Raw genomic sequence first — 19,308 nt, forward strand, 5'->3', positions numbered from 1 at the left:
AAACTGATTATTGACAACCGTAAACTGGTTATTGACGACTGTAAACTGGTTATTGACGACCGTAAACTGATTATTGACGACGGTAAACTGGTTATTGACGACCGTAAACTGATCATTGATGACCGTAAACTGATTATTGACGACCGTAAACTGTTTATTGACGACCGTAAACTGATTATTGACGACTGTAAACTGATTATTAATGACTGTAAACTGATTATTGACAACCGTAAACTGGTTATTGACGACTGTAAACTGATTATTGTCGACCGTAAACTGATCATTGACGACTGTAAACTGATTATTGACGACGGTAAACTGGTTATTGACGACCGTAAACTGATTATTGACGACCGTAAACTGATCATTGACGACTTTAAACTGATTATTGATGACCGTAAACTGTTTATTGACGACCGTAAACTGATTATTGACGACTGTAAACTGATTATTGACGACTGTAAACTGATTATTAATGACTGTAAACTGATTATTGACAACCGTAAACTGGTTATTGACGACTGTAAACTGGTTATTGACGACCGTAAACTGATTATTGACGACGGTAAACTGGTTATTGACGACCGTAAACTGATCATTGATGACTGTAAACTGATTATTGATGACTTTAAACTGATTATTGATGACCGTAAACTGATTATTGACGACGGTAAACTGGTTATTGACGACCGTAAACTGATTATTGACGACCGTAAACTGATCATTGACGACTGTAAACTGATTATTGACGACTTTAAACTGATTATTGATGACCGTAAACTGATTATTGACGACCGTAAACTGTTTATTGACGACCGTAAACTGATTATTGACAACTGTAAACTGGTTGATGACTGTTGGTTATTGACGACTGTAAACTGATTATTGACGACCGTAAACTCATTATTGACGACCGTAAACTGATTATTGACGATTGTAAACTGGTTATTGACGACCGTAAACTGGTTATTGACGACTGTAAACTGTTGGATCAACCATCTGACTCTGTTTGTCTCTTTCAGGTGAAGCCAGAATAAAGAAACCGACTCCGAAGACTCCGCCCAAACAAGGTGATGCACACCTGCTCTGTTTAGAAACACCTGTCCAGATATGTGTTTATCAGGCAGGAATGAAACAAGATCTGGAATAAAACGCACCACGTCTACTGGTTTTACCACCAAAGCCTTTGAGATGAGACAAAAAATATGAAGAGATGATAATCAATGATCAGTAATATTTCTAAAGAAAGGAGAAGAAAAAACACAAAGAAGTTAAATCGGGAAAATCTGCTGTCTTCACCTCAGGAGCTGAAATCAGTTTATTACTGATAACTGATATTGATTGTTAATAACTGCTTACTTATTATTGATGACTGTAGTTATTATCGATAACTGATGATTGATACCTGATTATTATTGGTTGGTGTGCAGCTCTGCCTCTTCAGATACTGCAGTTTCCAGAGGACATGAAGATCCTGGCTGGGGAGAAGGTGGAGATCCTGTGCAGGTTCTCTGGAGCTCCGCCCATCACCTGCACCTGGCTGAAGTTCCGGAAACCAGTGAGACATAAACACACACAGACGTATTGATCATTATTGATCGGTTCTGCAGCAGGAACTTGGTTTAATGACAGAAGCTGATGGTGGACGAGGTGAAGGTTTGATCATGTGACCTGCTGTGAGAACTGAGACATGAAATGCTTTCTTTCATGTGATGGATCGTCCTGCTGCAGCCTCATGATGATCTCTGTGTCTCAGATCCAGGACGGCTCAGCCGACATCTCCATAGAAACCAGCGACGGCAGCAGTAAACTGACCATCAGCAGCGGTCAGCAGGAGCACTGCGGCTGCTACACCATCGAGTTGAGGAACAGTTACGGCCTCCGACAGGCCGCCCTCAACCTCACCATCGTCGGTAAGAAACGCTCTTTAACCAGCTTCTGATGCTTCTGGTTCTAGTTCAGCATTGAGAACAGTTGGACAGATAGCTTAGCCTTATTAGCAGCTGTTACTGACAGTGCTAGAGAGCTGCAGGTTTACGACAGTAATAGTAGGCTCATGTCTACAGATAAAACCTGCATGGACTCATATCCCTGAACCTTGTTGTCATTCTGATCCAGAAGTGCTTTCTGAAATGACCCAAACTAGACAGAACACAGTTCTGAAAACAATTACTTCAGTCTGTTAGTGTGTACTTGTCTGATGGTGTTAGGGAATATGATACCATGGTCTGAGTAAATACTTGATTCTGATTGGCTGGAGGGTGTCCATTAAAACGTGATAATAGACACCTATAAAAGAAGTTGCAGTCAAATAGCCTTATTGTTGTAAATTATTGCGCTGACTAAACGTAGTTGGTAACCATGGCAACAGAAACTCAGACGCCGGCTGCAGACGCGCCAGATTGTGTCTGTGACGGCGCATCGCTGTGAAAGCAGGTTATTGGGCTCCATCAGTCCAGGAGAGACGAGAATGCAGCAACTTTTTGTTGTCCTGCAACGTCCCAACCAGCAGCGGTCAGGGTCCACAGACGTTAAACCAGCAGCAGTCAGGATCCACAGACGTTAAACCAGCAGCGGTCAGAGTCCACAAACGTTAAACCAGCAGCGGTCAGAGTCCACAAACCTTAAACCAGCAGCGGTCAGGGTCCACATACGTTAAACCAGCAACGGTCAGGATCCACAGACGTTAAACCAGCAGCGGTCAGAGTCCACAGACGTTAAACCAGCAACGGTCAGGATCCACAGACGTTAAACCAGCAACGGTCAGGATCCACAGACGTTAAACCAGCAGCGGTCAGAGTCCACAGACGTTAAACCAGCAGCGGTCAGGGTCCACAGACGTTAAACCAGCAGCTGTCAGAGTCCACAGACATTAAACCAGCAGCGGTCAGGGTCCACAGACGTTAAACCAGCAGCTGTCAGAGTCCACAGACGTTAAACCAGCAGCGGTCAGAGTCCACAAACCTTAAACCAGCAGCGGTCAGGATCCACAGACGTTAAACCAGCAGCGGTCAGGGTCCACAGACGTTAAACCAGCAGCGGTCAGGATCCACAAACGTTAAACCAGCAGCGGTCAGAGTCCACAGACGTTAAACCAGCAGCGGTCAGGATCCACAGACGTTAAACCAGCAGCGGTCAGAGTCCACAGACGTTAGACCAGCAGCAATCAGAGTCCACAAACGTTAAACCAGCAGCTGTCAGAGTCCACAGACGTTAAACCAGCAGCGGTCAGAGTCCACAAACATCAAACCAGCAGCCGTCAGAGTCCACAGACGTTAAACCAGCAGCGGTCAGGGTCCACAAACATCAAACCAGCAGCGGTCAGAGTCCACAGACGTTAAACCAGCAGCGGTCAGAGTCCACAGACGTTAAACCAGCAGCGGTCAGGGTCCACAGACGTTAAACCAGCAGCGGTCAGGGTCCACAGACGTTAAACCAGCAGCGGTCAGGGTCCACAGACGTTAAACCAGCAGCGGTCAGGGTCCACAGACGTCAAACCAGCAGCGGTCAGGGTCCACAGACGTCAAACCAGCAGCGGTCAGGGTCCACAGACGTTAAACCAGCAGCGGTCAGAGTCCACAGATGTTAAACCAGCAGCGGTCAGGGTCCACATACGTTAAACCAGCAGCGGTCAGAGTCCACATAAGTTAAACCAGCAGCGTTCAGAGTCCACAAACGTGAAACCAGCAGCGGTCAGAGTCCACAGACGTTAAACCAGCAGCGGTCAGGGTCCACAGACGTTAAACCAGCAGCGGTCAGAGTCCACAGACGTTAAACCAGCAGCGGTCAGAGTCCACAAACGTTAAACCAGCAGCGGTCAGAGTCCACAAACGTTAAACCAGCAGCGGTCAGAGTCCACAGACGTTAAACCAGCAGCGGTCAGAGTCCACAGACGTTAAACCAACAGAAAAAAGTAATCATTTCTATACAAAAAAGAAAAGGGTGACAACACAAGTAGGGAGTTAAAACCCCCAGTAAACCTATAAAGAGAAGGTTTAAATAAAATGCAACTTGGCAGCTCGATTCCCATAAAAATTACATTTTATTTAAACAATTTCTTTTAAAACAATAATAAAACATAAAAACTATTTCTAAATAAACTAAACTATTTCCCAGAACAACCCTATATGCCGGGTTTAGGTCGTATGGAGGGCCAATGAGCTGGTGGAAATCCAAGCGGAGACAAACCAGCAACCTCTCAGCACAGTATAGTAGGACACGCTGCTCCACGTGTCTAAAAGAGAAAACACACCAATCATATGATGCAGATTAACGTCCCGCTCCATGTGACAAGTGAAAGCAGTCTGACCAGTACATCCCAACATGGGGAGGGAGAGAGAAGAGAGCAGGAACACCGCGACGGGTCCCAGTGAGCTGCCCCAGCACCAAACTCAGTCACAACCCCGCAGTTCACCGCAAAGGTGGACCTGCCCGTCATGCAGCTTTCTGCACAGCTGCGGCATGCGGGTGTAAATACCCAAGAACCTCCACAGTCCCAGAGAAGGAAAGAGATCATGGCTCTTAAGATCTCATTTGGCAGCGAACCACTCAACAGTCAGCGTACAGCGCAAACTAAAGGACACACACCTGCCCGGATATAAAGACTCCACCCCGCAATGACTGCCATGTTCTACACCTTTCACCTTCAATGGGGGAGAAAAACCTCCTCCACCACACTTACTTACATACGTGATACAGAGTGAATGGATAACGTTATAAAAACGACATAAACAGTTTATTACAAGTATTGTACAAAATTACAATACAAGATCATTTATGTATGTACAGAAATGACCCCAATATGAACATGAAGAATAAATAACAGAAAAGACACAATAAAAGAAAAATATCAAAGACTAAAACTCTAAAACCAAACAAATATTTTATTACAATAAAAATAATGTGACAATTTCTGTAGTGTCTCCTACAAACATCCAGCTGCTTGCTTCTGTGGCTGTAATAAGCTCTGCAGCCAGCAGGGGTCAGTGTTTCGGAGCAGCAGCCTTCAGCTCTGTCTCCTTCCTCCACAGATAAACCCGACCCCCCAGCGAAGGTCCCTGCAGCCTCGGACATCCGGCGGTCCAGTCTGACACTGTCGTGGTACGGGCCGACCTACGACGGAGGCAGCGCCGTGCAGTCCTACAACCTGGAGATCTGGGACTCTGTGGAGCAGCAGTGGAAACACCTGGTATCCTGCAACAGCACCTCCTACAATGTACAGGTGTGTTTGTCCACCTGCTTAGCTCTCCTTCCCACCACACGGCCTCACAAAGCTTTAACACCTCATCTTTATTTCTAGAACCTTCGTCCAGAACGGCAGTACAAATTTCGCGTGCGGGCACAGAACATCTATGGTGTCGGAGAACCGAGCGCCGAGTCTGAACCAGTGACCGTCGGACTGGTGGACGATGGTGAGAGAACAGGAAGTAACCACACAGCAGCTGTTTGTTCAATTCAGTCCAGTTCACCACAGTCTAGTTATAGTCCAGTTCACCGTAGTCCACTTAGAGTCCAGTTCACCGTAGTCCACTTAGAGTCCAGTTCACCGTAGTCCACTTAGAGTCCAGTTCACCATAGTCCAGTTAGAGTCCAGTTTTCAGAGACCAGGATGAAGATGATGCCTGATTAGCCGTCGTTGGGGGGGTGTTTAACGTCAGTATGTTATCGTGTTGGTGGATTAGTGCTTCTGAACTAAAACAACTAACTGAACTAACAGCTGCTGTTTTGTTGATCTGACAGAAAACCAGGAGGAGGCTGATGCAGACGAGGAGGATGAAGGTATGAGTCTCTGCTGACTAACCTTCAGACACATCACGTGACAAAACAACCCAATCAACACAGACCAGGCTCAACAGCTGGGGTCTAAAACTGAATGTCTTTGTTCCAGACTCAGAGAAGGAGCCAGAGTACAGAGACGTGAGCATCCGGACCGACATGAAGGTCAAGGACCTGTACGATGTGGAAGAGAGGCTGGGAACGTAAGGCTCCACCACCTCTTACTTCGCCGGTGGTCAGAGGATAGTCAGTAAAATTTGAGCTGTTTGTGCTGCAGAGGGAAGTTCGGTCAGGTCTTCAAGCTGGTGGAGAAAGCTACGAAGAAGGTTTGGGCAGGAAAGTTCATCAAGGCGTACTCTGCGAAGGAGAAGGAGAACGTCCGGCAGGAGATCGGCATCATGAACAGCCTCCATCATCCAAAACTGGTCCAGTGTGTCGACGCCTTCGAGGGCAAGTCAGACATAGTCATGGTCCTGGAGATGTAAGTTTCTTCTGCGCTCAAATATCAGATGTAAACCTCAGCTGGGTGAATAAACCCAGAAATCTGCAGGACGCGTTCAGCTGCCATTTGTCAGAAATTGAACCCTTAAACCTCCCGGAGATCTCTGAGGTCCACCTCCTCCACCAGCAGAGGTGGTGTGTCTCTCTGTGGGGTAAATGTGATGGATATTTTACCCTTTCGCTGATCTACGGAAGTTTTCCAGCATTTCTATCCCGTCCAGGAGGTTTACAATCCAGCCACTAAATGTAGTTTTATTCAGAGACTCTATCTGGTAAATCCACAATGATCCATGATAACAGCATTATTTATCACATTTCACCATAAAAACATCACCATCACTACTATGTTGCTAAGAGACCTCTATTTAGACCTGGACATGATGATGAAGCCACTTCCTGTCAGACTTTCCACCAATCAGAGAGCTTAGATTGACGGTAACGTCCAATCAGGATTAAACTGGGATTAAAAGCTGCTACAGACTGCTTTATACTGGGATTAAAAGCTGATACAGACTGGTTTATACTGGGATTAAAAGCTGTTACAGACTGGTTTATACTGGGATTAAAAGCTGCTACAGACTGGTTTATACTGGGATTAAAAACCGCTACAGACTGGTTTATACTGGGATTAAAAGCCGCTACAGACTGGTTTATACTGGGATTAAAAGCTGTTACAGACTGGTTTATACTGGGATTAAAAGCCGTTACAGACTGGTTTATACTGGGATTAAAAGCTGCTACAGACTGGTTTATAATGGGATTAAAAGCTGTTACAGACTGGTTTATACTGGGATTAAAAGCTGCTACAGACTGGTTTATACTGGGATTAAAAGCTGTTACAGACTGGTTTATACTGGGATTAAAAGCTGCTACAGACTGGTTTATACTGGGATTAAAAGCTGTTACAGACTGGTTTATACTGGGATTAAAAGGTGCTACAGACTGGTTTATACTGGGATTAAAAGCCGCTACAGACTGGTTTATACTGGGATTAAAAGCCGTTACAGACTGGTTTATACTGGGATTAAAAGCTGTTACAGACTGGTTTATACTGGGATTAAAAACCGCTACAGACTGGTTTATACTGGGATTAAAAGCTCCTACTCACTGGTTTATACTGGGAGTAAAAGCTGCTACAGACTGGTTTATACTGGGATTAAAAGCTGCTACAGACTGGTTTATACTGGGATTAAAAGCTGCTACAGACTGGTTTATACTGGGATTAAAAGCTGCTACAGACTGGTTTATACTGGGGTTAAAAGCTGCTACAGACTGGTTTATACTGGGATTAAAAGCTGTTACAGACTGGTTTATGCTGGGATTAAAAGCTGTTACAGACTGGTTTATACTGGGATTAAAAGCTGTTACAGACTGGTTTATACTGGGATTAAAAGCTGCTACAGACTGGTTTATACTGGGATTAAAAGCTGTTACAGACTGGTTTATACTGGGATTAAAAGCTGCTACAGACTGGTTTATACTGGGATTAAAAGCTGTTACAGACTGGTTTATACTGGGATTAAAAGCTGCTACTCACTGGTTTAAACTGGGATTAAAAGCTGCTACAGACTGGTTTATACTGGGATTAAAAGCTGTTACAGACTGGTTTATACTGGGATTAAAAGCTGTTACAGACTGGTTTATACTGGGATTAAAAGCTGCTACTCACTGGTTTATACTGGGATTAAAAGCTGTTAGACTGGTTCATACTGGGACTAAAAGCTGCTGCAGACTGGTTTATACTGGGATTAAAAGCTGTTACAGACTGGTTTATACTGGGATTAAAAGCTGTTACAGACTGGTTTATACTGGGATTAAAAGCTGTTGCAGACTGGTTTATACTGGGATTAAAAGCTGTTACAGACTGGTTTATACTGGGATTAAAAGCTGTTACAGACTGGTTATACTGAGATTAAAAGCTGTTACAGACTGGTTTATACTGGGATAAAAAGCTGCTACAGAATGGTTTATACTGGGATTAAAAGCTGCTACAGACTGGTTTATACTGGGATTAAAAGCTGCTACAGACTGGTTTATACTGGGATTAAAAGCTGCTACAGACTGGTTTATACTGGGATTAAAAGCTGTTACAGACTGGTTTATACTGGGATTAAAAGGTGCTACAGACTGGTTTATACTGGGATTAAAAGCTGCTACAGACTGGTTTATACTGGGATTAAAAGCTGTTACAGACTGGTTTATACTGGGATTAAAAGCTGCTACAGACTGGTTTATACTGGGATTAAAAGCTGTTACAGACTGGCTTATACTGGGATTAAAAGCTGCTACAGACTGGTTTATACTGGGATTAAAAGCTGCTGCAGACTGGCCTATACTGGGATTAAAGGCTGTTACAGACTGGCTTATACTGGGATTAAAAGCTGCTACAGAATGGTTTATACTGGGATTAAAACCTGCTGCAGACTGGTTTATACTGGGATTAAAAGCTGCTACTCACTGGTTTACACTGGGAGTAAAAGCTGCTACAGACTGATTTATACTGGGATTAAAAGCTACTACAGACTGGTTTATACTGGGATTAAAAGCTGTTACAGACTGGTTTATACTGGGATTAAAAGCTGTTACAGACTGGTTATACTGAGATTAAAAGCTGTTACAGACTGGTTTATACTGGGATAAAAAGCTGCTACAGAATGGTTTATACTGGGATTAAAAGCTGCTACAGACTGGTTTATACTGGGATTAAAAGCTGCTACAGACTGGTTTATACTGGGATTAAAAGCTGCTACAGACTGGTTTATACTGGGATTAAAAGCTGTTACAGACTGGTTTATACTGGGATTAAAAGGTGCTACAGACTGGTTTATACTGGGATTAAAAGCTGCTACAGACTGGTTTATACTGGGATTAAAAGCTGTTACAGACTGGTTTATACTGGGATTAAAAGGTGCTACAGACTGGTTTATACTGGGATTAAAAGCTGCTACAGACTGGTTTATACTGGGATTAAAAACTGTTACAGACTGGCTTATACTGGGATTAAAAGCTGCTACAGACTGGTTTATACTGGGATTAAAAGCTGCTGCAGACTGGCCTATACTGGGATTAAAAGCTGTTACAGACTGGCTTATACTGGGATTAAAAGCTGCTACAGACTGGTTTATACTGGGATTAAAAGCTGCTGCAGACTGGTTTATACTGGGATTAAAAGCTGCTGCAGACTGGTCTATACTGGGATTAAAAGTTGCTACAGACTGGTTTATACTGGGATTAAAAGCTGTTACAGACTGGTTTATACTGGGATTAAAAGCTGCTACAGACTGGTTTATACTGGGATTAAAAGCTGCTACTCACTGGTTTATACTGGGAGTAAAAGCTGCTACAGACTGATTTATACTGGGATTAAAAGCTGCTACAGACTGGTTTATACTGGGATTAAAAGCTGTTACAGACTGGTTTATACTGGGATTAAAAGCTGCTGCAGACTGGTTTATACTGGGATTAAAGGCTGTTACAGACTGGTTTATACTGGGATTAAAAGCTGTTGCAGACTGGTTTATACTGGGATTAAAAGCTGTTACAGACTGGTTTATACTGGGATTAAAAGCTGCTACAGACTGGTTTATACTGGGATTAAAAGCTGCTACAGACTGGTTTATACTGGGATTAAAAGCTGCTACAGACTGGTTTATACTGGGATTAAAAGCTGCTACAGACTGGTTTATACTGGGATTAAAAGCTGCTACAGACTGGTTTATACTGGGATTAAAAGCTGCTACAGACTGGTTTATACTGGTGTTAAAAGCTGCTACAGACTGGTTTATACTGGGATTAAAAGCTGTTACAGACTGGTTTATACTGGGATTAAAAGCTGCTACAGACTGGTTTATACTGGGATTAAAAGCTGTTAGAGACTGGTTTATACTGGGATTGAAAGCTGTTACAGACTGGTTTATACTGGGATTAAAAGCTGCCACAGACTGGTTTATACTGGGATTAAAAGCTGTAACAGACTGGTTTATACTGGGATTAAAAGCTGTTATAGACTGGTTTACACTGGGATTAAAAGCTGTTACACACTGGTTATACTAGGATTAAAAGCTGCTACAGACTGGTTTATACTGGGATTAAAAGCTGCTGCAGACTGGTTTATACTGATATTAAAAGCTGCTACAGACTGGTTTATACTGGGATTAAAAGCTGTTACAGACTGGTTTATACTGGGATTAAAAGCTGCTACAGACTGGTTTATACTGGGATTAAAAGCTGTTAGAGACTGGTTTATACTGGGATTGAAAGCTGTTACAGACTGGTTTATACTGGGATTAAAAGCTGCTACAGACTGGTTTATACTGGGATTAAAAGCTGTTACAGACTGGTTTATACTGGGATTAAAAGCTGTTACAGACTGGTTTATACTGGGATTAAAAGCTGTTACAGACTGGTTATACTAGGATTAAAAGCTGCTACAGACTGGTTTATACTGGGATTAAAAGCTGCTGCAGACTGGTTTATACTGATATTAAAAGCTGCTACAGACTGGTTTATACTGGGATTAAAAGCTGCCACAGACTGGTTTATACTGGGATTAAAAGCTGTTACAGACTGGTTTATACTGGGATTAAAAGCTGTTACAGACTGGTTTATACTGGGATTAAAAGCTGTTACAGACTGGTTATACTAGGATTAAAAGCTGCTACAGACTGGTTTATACTGGGATTAAAAGCTGCTGCAGACTGGTTTATACTGGGATTAAAAGCTGCCACAGACTGGTTTATACTGGGATTAAAAGCTGTTACAGACTGGTTTATACTGGGATTAAAAGCTGTTACAGACTGGTTTATACTGGGATTAAAAGCTGTTACAGACTGGTTATACTAGGATTAAAAGCTGTTACAGACTGGTTTATACTGGGATTAAAAGCTGCTGCAGACTGGTTCATACTGGGATTAAAAGCTGTTACAGACTGGTTTATACTGGGATTAAAAGCTGCTACAGACTGGTTTATACTGGGATTAAAAGCTGCTACAGACTGGTTTATACTGGGATTAAAAGCTGCTACAGACTGGTTTATACTGGGATTAAAAGCTGCTACAGACTGGTTTATACTGGGATTAAAAGTTGCTACAGACTGGTTTATACTGGGGTTAAAAGCTGCTACAGACTGGTTTATACTGGGATTAAAAGCTGCTACAGACTGGTTTACACTGGGATTAAAAGCTGTTACAGACTGGTTTATACTGGGATTGAAAGTTGTTACAGACTGGTTTATACTGGGATTAAAAGCTGCTACAGACTGGTTTATACTGGGATTAAAAGCTGTTACAGACTGGTTTATACTGGGATTAAAAGCTGCTACAGACTGGTTTATACTCGGATTAACAGCTGCTACAGACTGGTTCAGGGATGTCTTGGAGTTTTAAAGTTTAATGAAAACATCATGCTGATCTCTGACAAGTTTAACTTGAGAAAACAAATTAAATGTTTTTGCTTCAGAAAAAGTTTGGATATAATTTTCTGGAATTCATGAGCAGCTATTTCCTCTGAACTAATTTTAGAGCTGAAGCAGCAACGGAGAAACCAGACAAACCAGCATGAATTCATCCTGTTCTTCTTTCCCTGTCCCGTTCTGTATGAGCTGTTCTCTTCCAGCAGCTTTCCCACCTTGTTCTGTCCAGCACGGTGGCGGCAGAATGATGTTCTGGCAACTGTGTTATACCAATCAAATTTGCTCTGCCAAGGGGAGTTTTATGGGTATATGGTATATTTTTTAACCTTTTTTATTTATTTTGAATTTTGGAATTTATGTAATCTTGCTTCCAGCAGCTTTATTGGTGGGATCATTTCTTGTCCTGGAGGAACTGCCTGTGTTTATCTAAGAATGTTTGCTGATAAACTGAGATAAAGGAAATATCAGCTGGAGGGATAAATTGTGGATGTTGAACAGGATGAGAGGCGTTTACATCTGATAACATTTGAACCTGCTGCTTCATTAGAAAATAAAACGGATACCAGATTAGAAATCAGTTCTTGCTCTAAACGTTACGGCTCTCCAGACAAATATAAAATAAATAGCTGGATTTTAAATGATGAAATCCTTCAGGAAGATTTTCAGGTTCATTCTGGTCAGTCTGGGTTCAGACGGGTCCTCAGAGACTGGAACATCTCTGGTGTCTGCAGGATCTCAGGCGGCGAGCTGTTCGAGCGTATCATCGATGAAGACTTTGAGCTGACGGAGAGGGAGGTGATTAAATACATGCTGCAGATCATCGATGGCGTCAGCTTCATCCACAAACAGGGCATCGTCCACCTCGACCTCAAACCAGAGAACATTATGTGCATCAATAAGACCGGCAGCAAGATCAAACTCATCGACTTTGGCCTTGCCAGACGACTGGGTAACTAACCAGCTATCCAGCCAGTTAAATGAGCTCACTTTAACCACCTTATCTACATAAAAATACCTGTCAGTATAATTTACCAATAACTCGGTAACTAGTTGCTAACTGTAGCTAAGTACTAACCAGTTACTGTTACTAGGTGATTATCTAAATAACATGTTCCACATGATGGATCAACAAGTTAACAGTTCAACTATTTCTTTTGTCCTCCAACAGAAAACGCAGGAACTCTGAAGGTTTTGTTCGGGACTCCAGAATTTGTGGCTCCAGAAGTGATCAACTATGAAGCCATTAGTTATCCCACCGATATGTGGAGTATAGGAGTCATCTGTTATATTCTGTGAGAACACTCATCTGTCACATTCTTTCTAGCTACTTAGCGTTAGCCAGTTTTCAACTGTGTACTAGTCAAATTCAACCAGACTGAAACAAGTTATACTTTATTAATTCTATAGTGTGATTCATGATTTTGCTTTAGGTAAACTAGTTAGCTTTAATTCTGTTTTATTTTCTTTTTTGCTTTATTTAGCCTAAATCTAGCTCAGTTAGCGTCAGCCTCGTTCAGTTTTTGTTTTAGGTAAATCTTCCTTCGTTAGCTTTCTGGTGCATTCCAGGTGTCAAGTAATTCCAAGTAACTGAGAGAACGTGATGTCATTACCAGGTAGTTGCCGTTCCAGTTGCAGCCAATTTGTGAGCATCTACGTATGAACCTAGAAAAATCACAAACCCAGTGGTAAATTTAAAACAGCAGCCAATTCTGGTGATAATGAACTACATATTCATGTGATTTATTACGAACAAACCCGCTGTAACAACGTGATTATCAATAACAACAGCTCGCTGTTGTTTACACAAAAACTGAACAGAAACAAAATATAAAGGATTTTAATAAAGACAACAATGGCCTACAGGTGGTACTGGGGGCAGGCATCTTTAAAACTGGCATCCTCTGAAACTTACGAGTTTTTCATTCGGGAAACAAAATCATTTCTGGCAAAAGTTCCTCAGAATTCCGATGTTTGACGGGAACTGGAACACTTGATTAGCCTGGTTCAGTTTTTTGCTGTAGTTAGCCTAAATGTAGTTTAGTTAGCTTTAGTCTAACTTAGATTTCTTATTTATTTGTTTATTACTCACTTACTTACTTACTTACTTACTTACTTATTTACTTAGGTTGCTTAAATGTAGCTCAGTTAGCTTTAGCCTAATTCAGATTTTTGCTTTAGTTAGCCTAAAGCTGTGTCCAAATTCGGGGTCTGCGTAAGCTATGGATGTCCTCTGTAGTCTGCTCACTTCGAAGGCCGCTTAACATTCCTGAAATGTGACAGCCTACCTAGCCAACGAGAATTTCCCATACTGTCTGACACTGTTGTTTTCCAGCTGGTAGACACTTCATTAACCCTTAAAAATCCACAAATATCAAATATTACATTTTTTTTTGTTTTGCTTTAGTTAGTGTATATGTTAGCTTTAGCCTGGCTTAGGCTTTTGATAGTCTATATCTAGCTTAGTTAGCTTTAGCCTGTTTCAGTTTTTACTTTAGATAGATCTAGCTCAGTTAGCTTTTTTTTTTTAAGCCTAAATGTAATTTATTTAGCAAATTTATTTAGCCTAAATGTAGCTCAGTTAGTTTCAGTCTGACTCAGTTGTTTTGGGAGGGTAAATCTAGATCAGTTAGCTTTAGCATGTTTCAGTTTTTTGCTAGTTTATAGCTGTGTCCCAATTCAGAAATTGCACACTTTGGAGTGTGTAGACTATGTAGCTCAGTTAGCTTTGGTAATGGTAAATGGTATTTATATATTTACTGTACCAGGAAAGATACACAAAGCTCTTTACACCATACATCACCCATTCACACACACACACCCATTCATGCACTGATGGCGGAAGTTGCCATGCAAGTTGCTCAAGTCTTGCCCAAGGACACCTCGACCGTAACTTGACTTGGTCGAGAATTGAACTGGCAACCATCGGGTTACAAGACGACCGCGCTACCTTGCTGAGCCACGCCGCCCATTTCAGTTTTTGCTTTAGGTAAATGTAGCTCCGTTAGCTTTAGCCTAGTTCTATTTTTTTGCTTTAGTTATATTTAGCCTAAATGTAGCTCCGTTAGCTTTAGCCTAGTTCTGTTTGAGTTTTAGTAAAATGTGACTGAGCTCAGTGGTTTCGTCCTCCAGGCTGAGTGGACTCTCTCCCTTCATGGGTGACAACGACAACGAGACTTTGTCCAACGTCACCTCGGCCACGTGGGACTTTGAGGATGAGGCCTTCGATGAAATCTCCGATAACGCCAAAGACTTCATCACCAACTTACTAAAGAAAGACATGAAGTAAGGAAATCCTCCATAAAACTAGTTTTACTCTAAAATCATGTTGGTCCAGTTCTAGACCCCTGTAACAGATGAAGTCTCTATAAAGGTTCAGATTTAAACAACTATAACATCTAAATATCTGATTGTGATGAGTTAAGTGTTAAAATGTTTCTGGTGAATCGTCAGAGCTCGGTTGACCTGTGCTCAGTGTTACCAACACCCTTGGCTGAAGCAGGACACCAACACCATGAAGGCCAAGAAGCTCTCCAAGGAGAGGATGAAGAAGTACATCCTGAGGAGGAAGTGGCAGGTGAGCCATGACTCAACAGAACCATATTAGATTCCTAAGTGGCAGCAAAGCACCTTTAATAAGTGTTTATATTTGTTTTATGGCAGAAAACTGGTCACGCTGTCCGAGCCATCGGAAGACTGTCGTCCATGGCTATGATGGCCGGAGTCAGCGCTAAGAAAGGCTCGCCCACTGAAGGTACGAAATCCCACAGAAGCCAGAGGCACTGAATGACTGCATGAAACAGACACACACATTTCTACACAGATGATCCAAACATGACGTTAATGTCTCAGTCTCTAGAAATAATAACAGACCCGAAACTAAGACACAGAAACTAGGAGATTTTAAAAGATTTAAAACCACTACGAAGAAACGAGGAAGTCGTGAAGAAGAATGAAAACAGCTGGGATCAATAATAAGACTGAAATCCTCCGACAAGACACAAAACATAAAGAACATTAAATAAACAACAACAAAGACTGTGTAATAAAATAATAATAATTCAAACTACGTGGGGATCATTTAGACCAGGAGGGTCCAGCTCAATCCAGAACAGTCTGGTCTCCAGTGGGACCAGTAAAATACCAGCATGGTGACCTAGAAGTAATGCTTTACTAGAGAGAAGTAGAAGTACGATGTCCACATCTTTGTTTAATGATCCTTTTAGAAAATATAACCGACAACCTGAAATATTTTACTTCCTTTATTTTTCATTGATCATCTGATCAGTTTACTGCTAAATTTATTCATTTGTTAATCAAATTTATTTTTTCTTAAAATACATTTTTTAACCCCAAATATTTTTATCATATACAGTATATTTAGTTTTACTTTTGTGTCCAGAGGAAAACCAGTTCTTGGAGTGTCTGGAGGTGGAGCAGAAGACGGAGAGCAAGCCCAGCTTCAGCGTGGTCATCAGAGACGTGGAGGTGGTGGAGGGCAGCGCCGCCCGCTTCGACTGCAAGATAGAAGGTGATTATCAGCTCTAACCAATCACAGCCCTCCCTGCGGGGACTGCAGCTGAGTTACGGAAGCATCCATTGATCGATCAGCTGATCAGTGATCGATGAACCGTTCCACCCCCGCTGACTCGTTTCAGAGCAAACTGTTTAACTGCTTCAGTATGAAAGTTTATCACATAGAAGATCATGCTATCATCCATCGGCATCATTCCCCCCCGCCTGGTTTACTTCTTACCTTTCTGGCCAAACACAATTATTTTTTTTTTTTTTATGTCCTGTCCAGCATCATAGCAGCAAAATGATAATGTGGTTTCTGTATCGTGCTGAACAACTTTGCTCTGCCAAGGGGAGGCCTATGGGTAAGGCTCCTCTTCATAATGTGATTAATTAATTTATTTATTTACTTTGAATCACGGAATCTATGTAATCTTGCTGGACCTGACCGGAGGGACAGAAAAAGATGGAAAATAGCAAAAAGATGTAAAAGGGAAAGAAGAAAGGAGACAAAAAGATCACAGACAGAAGGAAACGACCCTTCAATCCACACCATCACCAGACAACAAACTGTTACACCTGTACATGAACACACCAGAACATTTCCTACAACTTTTACAAAAGCAGAAACACACACACAGAAAAAAAAACAGGGCTGCTAGTCACTAAGAGTTTTTAAATAATAACCAAATCAAAAAGACATAACAGCGACCAGATACTAACTCACAGGAAAAATAATAAAAAGAATTATCTCTTAGTATAAAAACCCACTGGACAACTCAGTGACTGTCAGCATGCAGAGGATGAGGAAGAGGAGTGACCAGTGATGAAGAGTGGTGAGTGAGATCATGCAAATGCGACCACGCCTCCACGGAGGTCAGAGGCAGACCAGGGCCAGAGGCCCGGGCCCTCACCAGCAGACCTGGAGCACCAACCCAAGCCACCCCACCACAAAGACGACTCCAGCCCCACCCGAAGGGCGGCAGAGGAGAGCCCCAGCAAGAGCCCCCCACGGTCTTGGGGCACAGGTCCCAGTGGGCCAAGATCAGCAGCCGCCGGCCCCGCCAGGGACTGGCCACCCAGGGCAGCCCAAGCGAAGGGCCCAGGGCCCCAGGCGCCCAGAGGCGGCCACCCCACCCCCCAAAGGCAGAGGGCCCGCAACATGCCTAGGAGGACCAGGCCCCCCCAGAAAGCCACCCGGCATAGTCCAGCACACACCCCGATGTTCCAGCCGCACACCCCGGGAACCAGGGTGCCATCGGCCCCCTCCCCCCACTCCCCACCTACTCCAATCTGCACCCCATATAACCCCACACTCACACCCTCCCCCGTGCCGTACCAACAAACACTCACCATCACACAGTCATGTCACACATAACCCACCCACCATGCCCCGTGGGGGACACCCCAGACTGGCCAGAAATCCCATGAACCAAACTCTTTCCTGTCTCTGCTGGTGTGCCCCAGGCCTCAGTCCCAGGGCCCCTCCTTTTCATTATCTACATTCTTCTGCTTGGTTTCATCTTTCGCAGACACAATATTAATTTTCATGGCTACGCGGACAACACCCAGCTCTACCTCTCTACCAAACATCGTCTTCACTTCCACCAACCTCCCTTACCACCTGTCTACAAGAAATTCATTTTTGGTTGAGTTTTAGAACTTAACAGTTCTAAAACAGAAGTCCTCCTGGTAGGCACGCCCCCCACTCTCCAATTCCAACAGTTTTCCTATTTCCATGAACAACTCACCTGTCCTTCCCTCCCCTCAGGTAAAGAGTCTGGGTGTCGTCCTTGACAGCACTCTTTCTTTTCACTCCCACATTAACAGCATCACCCGGTCTGCATATTTTCACTTGAGAAACATTTCTCGTCTCCGTCCCTCTCTCACCCCCCACACCACTGCCATCCTCGTCCACAGTCTTGTTACCTCCCGGATTGACTACTGCAACTCTCTTCTCTTTGGTCTCCCCAATAAATCCCTCCAGAAGCTGCAGCTCCTCCAAAACTCTGCAGCACGCATCATTACACGGACCCCTACCACTCACCACATCACCCCCATCTTACAACTTCACAGGCTCCCCGTAAAACAAAGAATTAACTTTAAAATTCTCCTCATTACATTCAAATCACTCCACAATCTGGTCCCTCCATATATATCTGATCTCCTGCACATTACCACTCCGGTCTGTTCACTTCGCTCCTCTTCCGTACATCCGTACCGTAGACTCTCTTCAAATCTCAACTCAAAGTCCTACGTCATCTAGTCACTCATCATCTTTATGTTGTCCTCCGTTCCATTTTGTTTTGTACTTATTGTTTTTAAACTATTTTAATGTTCTTCTGTACAGTGTCCTTGGGTGTTTTGAAAGACACTTTTAAATAAAATGTATTATTAGGGTCCGAGCCATACAAAGTATGGCAAGGCCCTATTGTTCCTGAAATGTTTATTCTTCTCCTTCTCCTCCTAAGCGCTTCAACCCCAAATTTGACCCCCTAAACACCCATGAAAAGTTGTGAAACTTGGCACACACGTCAAGCCCGGCGAAAATCGCGATATTCTAAGGTCCGCATACACTTCAATGCAAAAGTGGCTCAACAGCGCCACCTAGAGACCAAAAAAAAACCCAAATGAATAGGGTCCTGAACGTCTACTTCGACGTAGGAAGACGAAACTCAGCACACACGTGTAACACCCCGAGTCAAGCAAAAAAGTCAATGAAACACCTGTTGCCATGGAAACGGGGTGCCCGCCATCTTGGTGTGTGCGGCCATTTTTTTGCCATTTTTTGCACTTTACACACATCGTATTTGAACGAACTAGTCTGAGGGGATTTGTGCGACTGACTCCAAACTTGGTGGGAAGCTTCCTGACAAGTTGGGGACCAAACGCTCCTGAAATCTTTCTAATAGGAGAAAGCGTGTTACCGTGGCAACCGACGGAAAATGACCTTCTCGCCATGTAACACGGTTTGCTCATATCTCCATAGAAATACATGGGATCTGCACTAAAGTTCACAGTATTCATACATGTAACACCCCAAGCCCAGCAAAGAAGTCATTCGAACACCTGTTGCCATGGCAACGGTGTGCCCGCCATCTTGGATTTCA

The 19,308-nt window shown here is 43.0% G+C and overlaps 1 protein-coding gene across 3 annotated transcripts in view; it reads left to right on the forward strand.

Moving 5' to 3' along the window:
• Positions 1–19,308, forward strand: part of mylka (myosin, light chain kinase a) — a 132,782-nt gene that overhangs the window by 97,827 nt on the left and 15,647 nt on the right. For all 3 annotated transcript variants that reach the window (XM_042002376.1, XM_042002377.1, XM_042002378.1), the window contains exons 23-36: positions 1,023–1,070; positions 1,431–1,558; positions 1,757–1,913; positions 5,031–5,221; positions 5,300–5,411; positions 5,740–5,778; positions 5,888–5,978; positions 6,053–6,256; positions 12,418–12,635; positions 12,855–12,978; positions 14,816–14,968; positions 15,137–15,260; positions 15,347–15,437; positions 16,086–16,214. In XM_042002376.1, the coding sequence (XP_041858310.1) occupies positions 1,023–1,070; positions 1,431–1,558; positions 1,757–1,913; positions 5,031–5,221; positions 5,300–5,411; positions 5,740–5,778; positions 5,888–5,978; positions 6,053–6,256; positions 12,418–12,635; positions 12,855–12,978; positions 14,816–14,968; positions 15,137–15,260; positions 15,347–15,437; positions 16,086–16,214 (1,809 nt within the window). The remainder of the gene's footprint in view (positions 1–1,022; positions 1,071–1,430; positions 1,559–1,756; positions 1,914–5,030; positions 5,222–5,299; positions 5,412–5,739; positions 5,779–5,887; positions 5,979–6,052; positions 6,257–12,417; positions 12,636–12,854; positions 12,979–14,815; positions 14,969–15,136; positions 15,261–15,346; positions 15,438–16,085; positions 16,215–19,308) is intronic.

Source organism: Melanotaenia boesemani, chromosome 12, assembly GCF_017639745.1.
Source record: "Melanotaenia boesemani isolate fMelBoe1 chromosome 12, fMelBoe1.pri, whole genome shotgun sequence".
In the NCBI taxonomy this organism is placed as follows: domain Eukaryota; kingdom Metazoa; phylum Chordata; class Actinopteri; order Atheriniformes; family Melanotaeniidae; genus Melanotaenia; species Melanotaenia boesemani.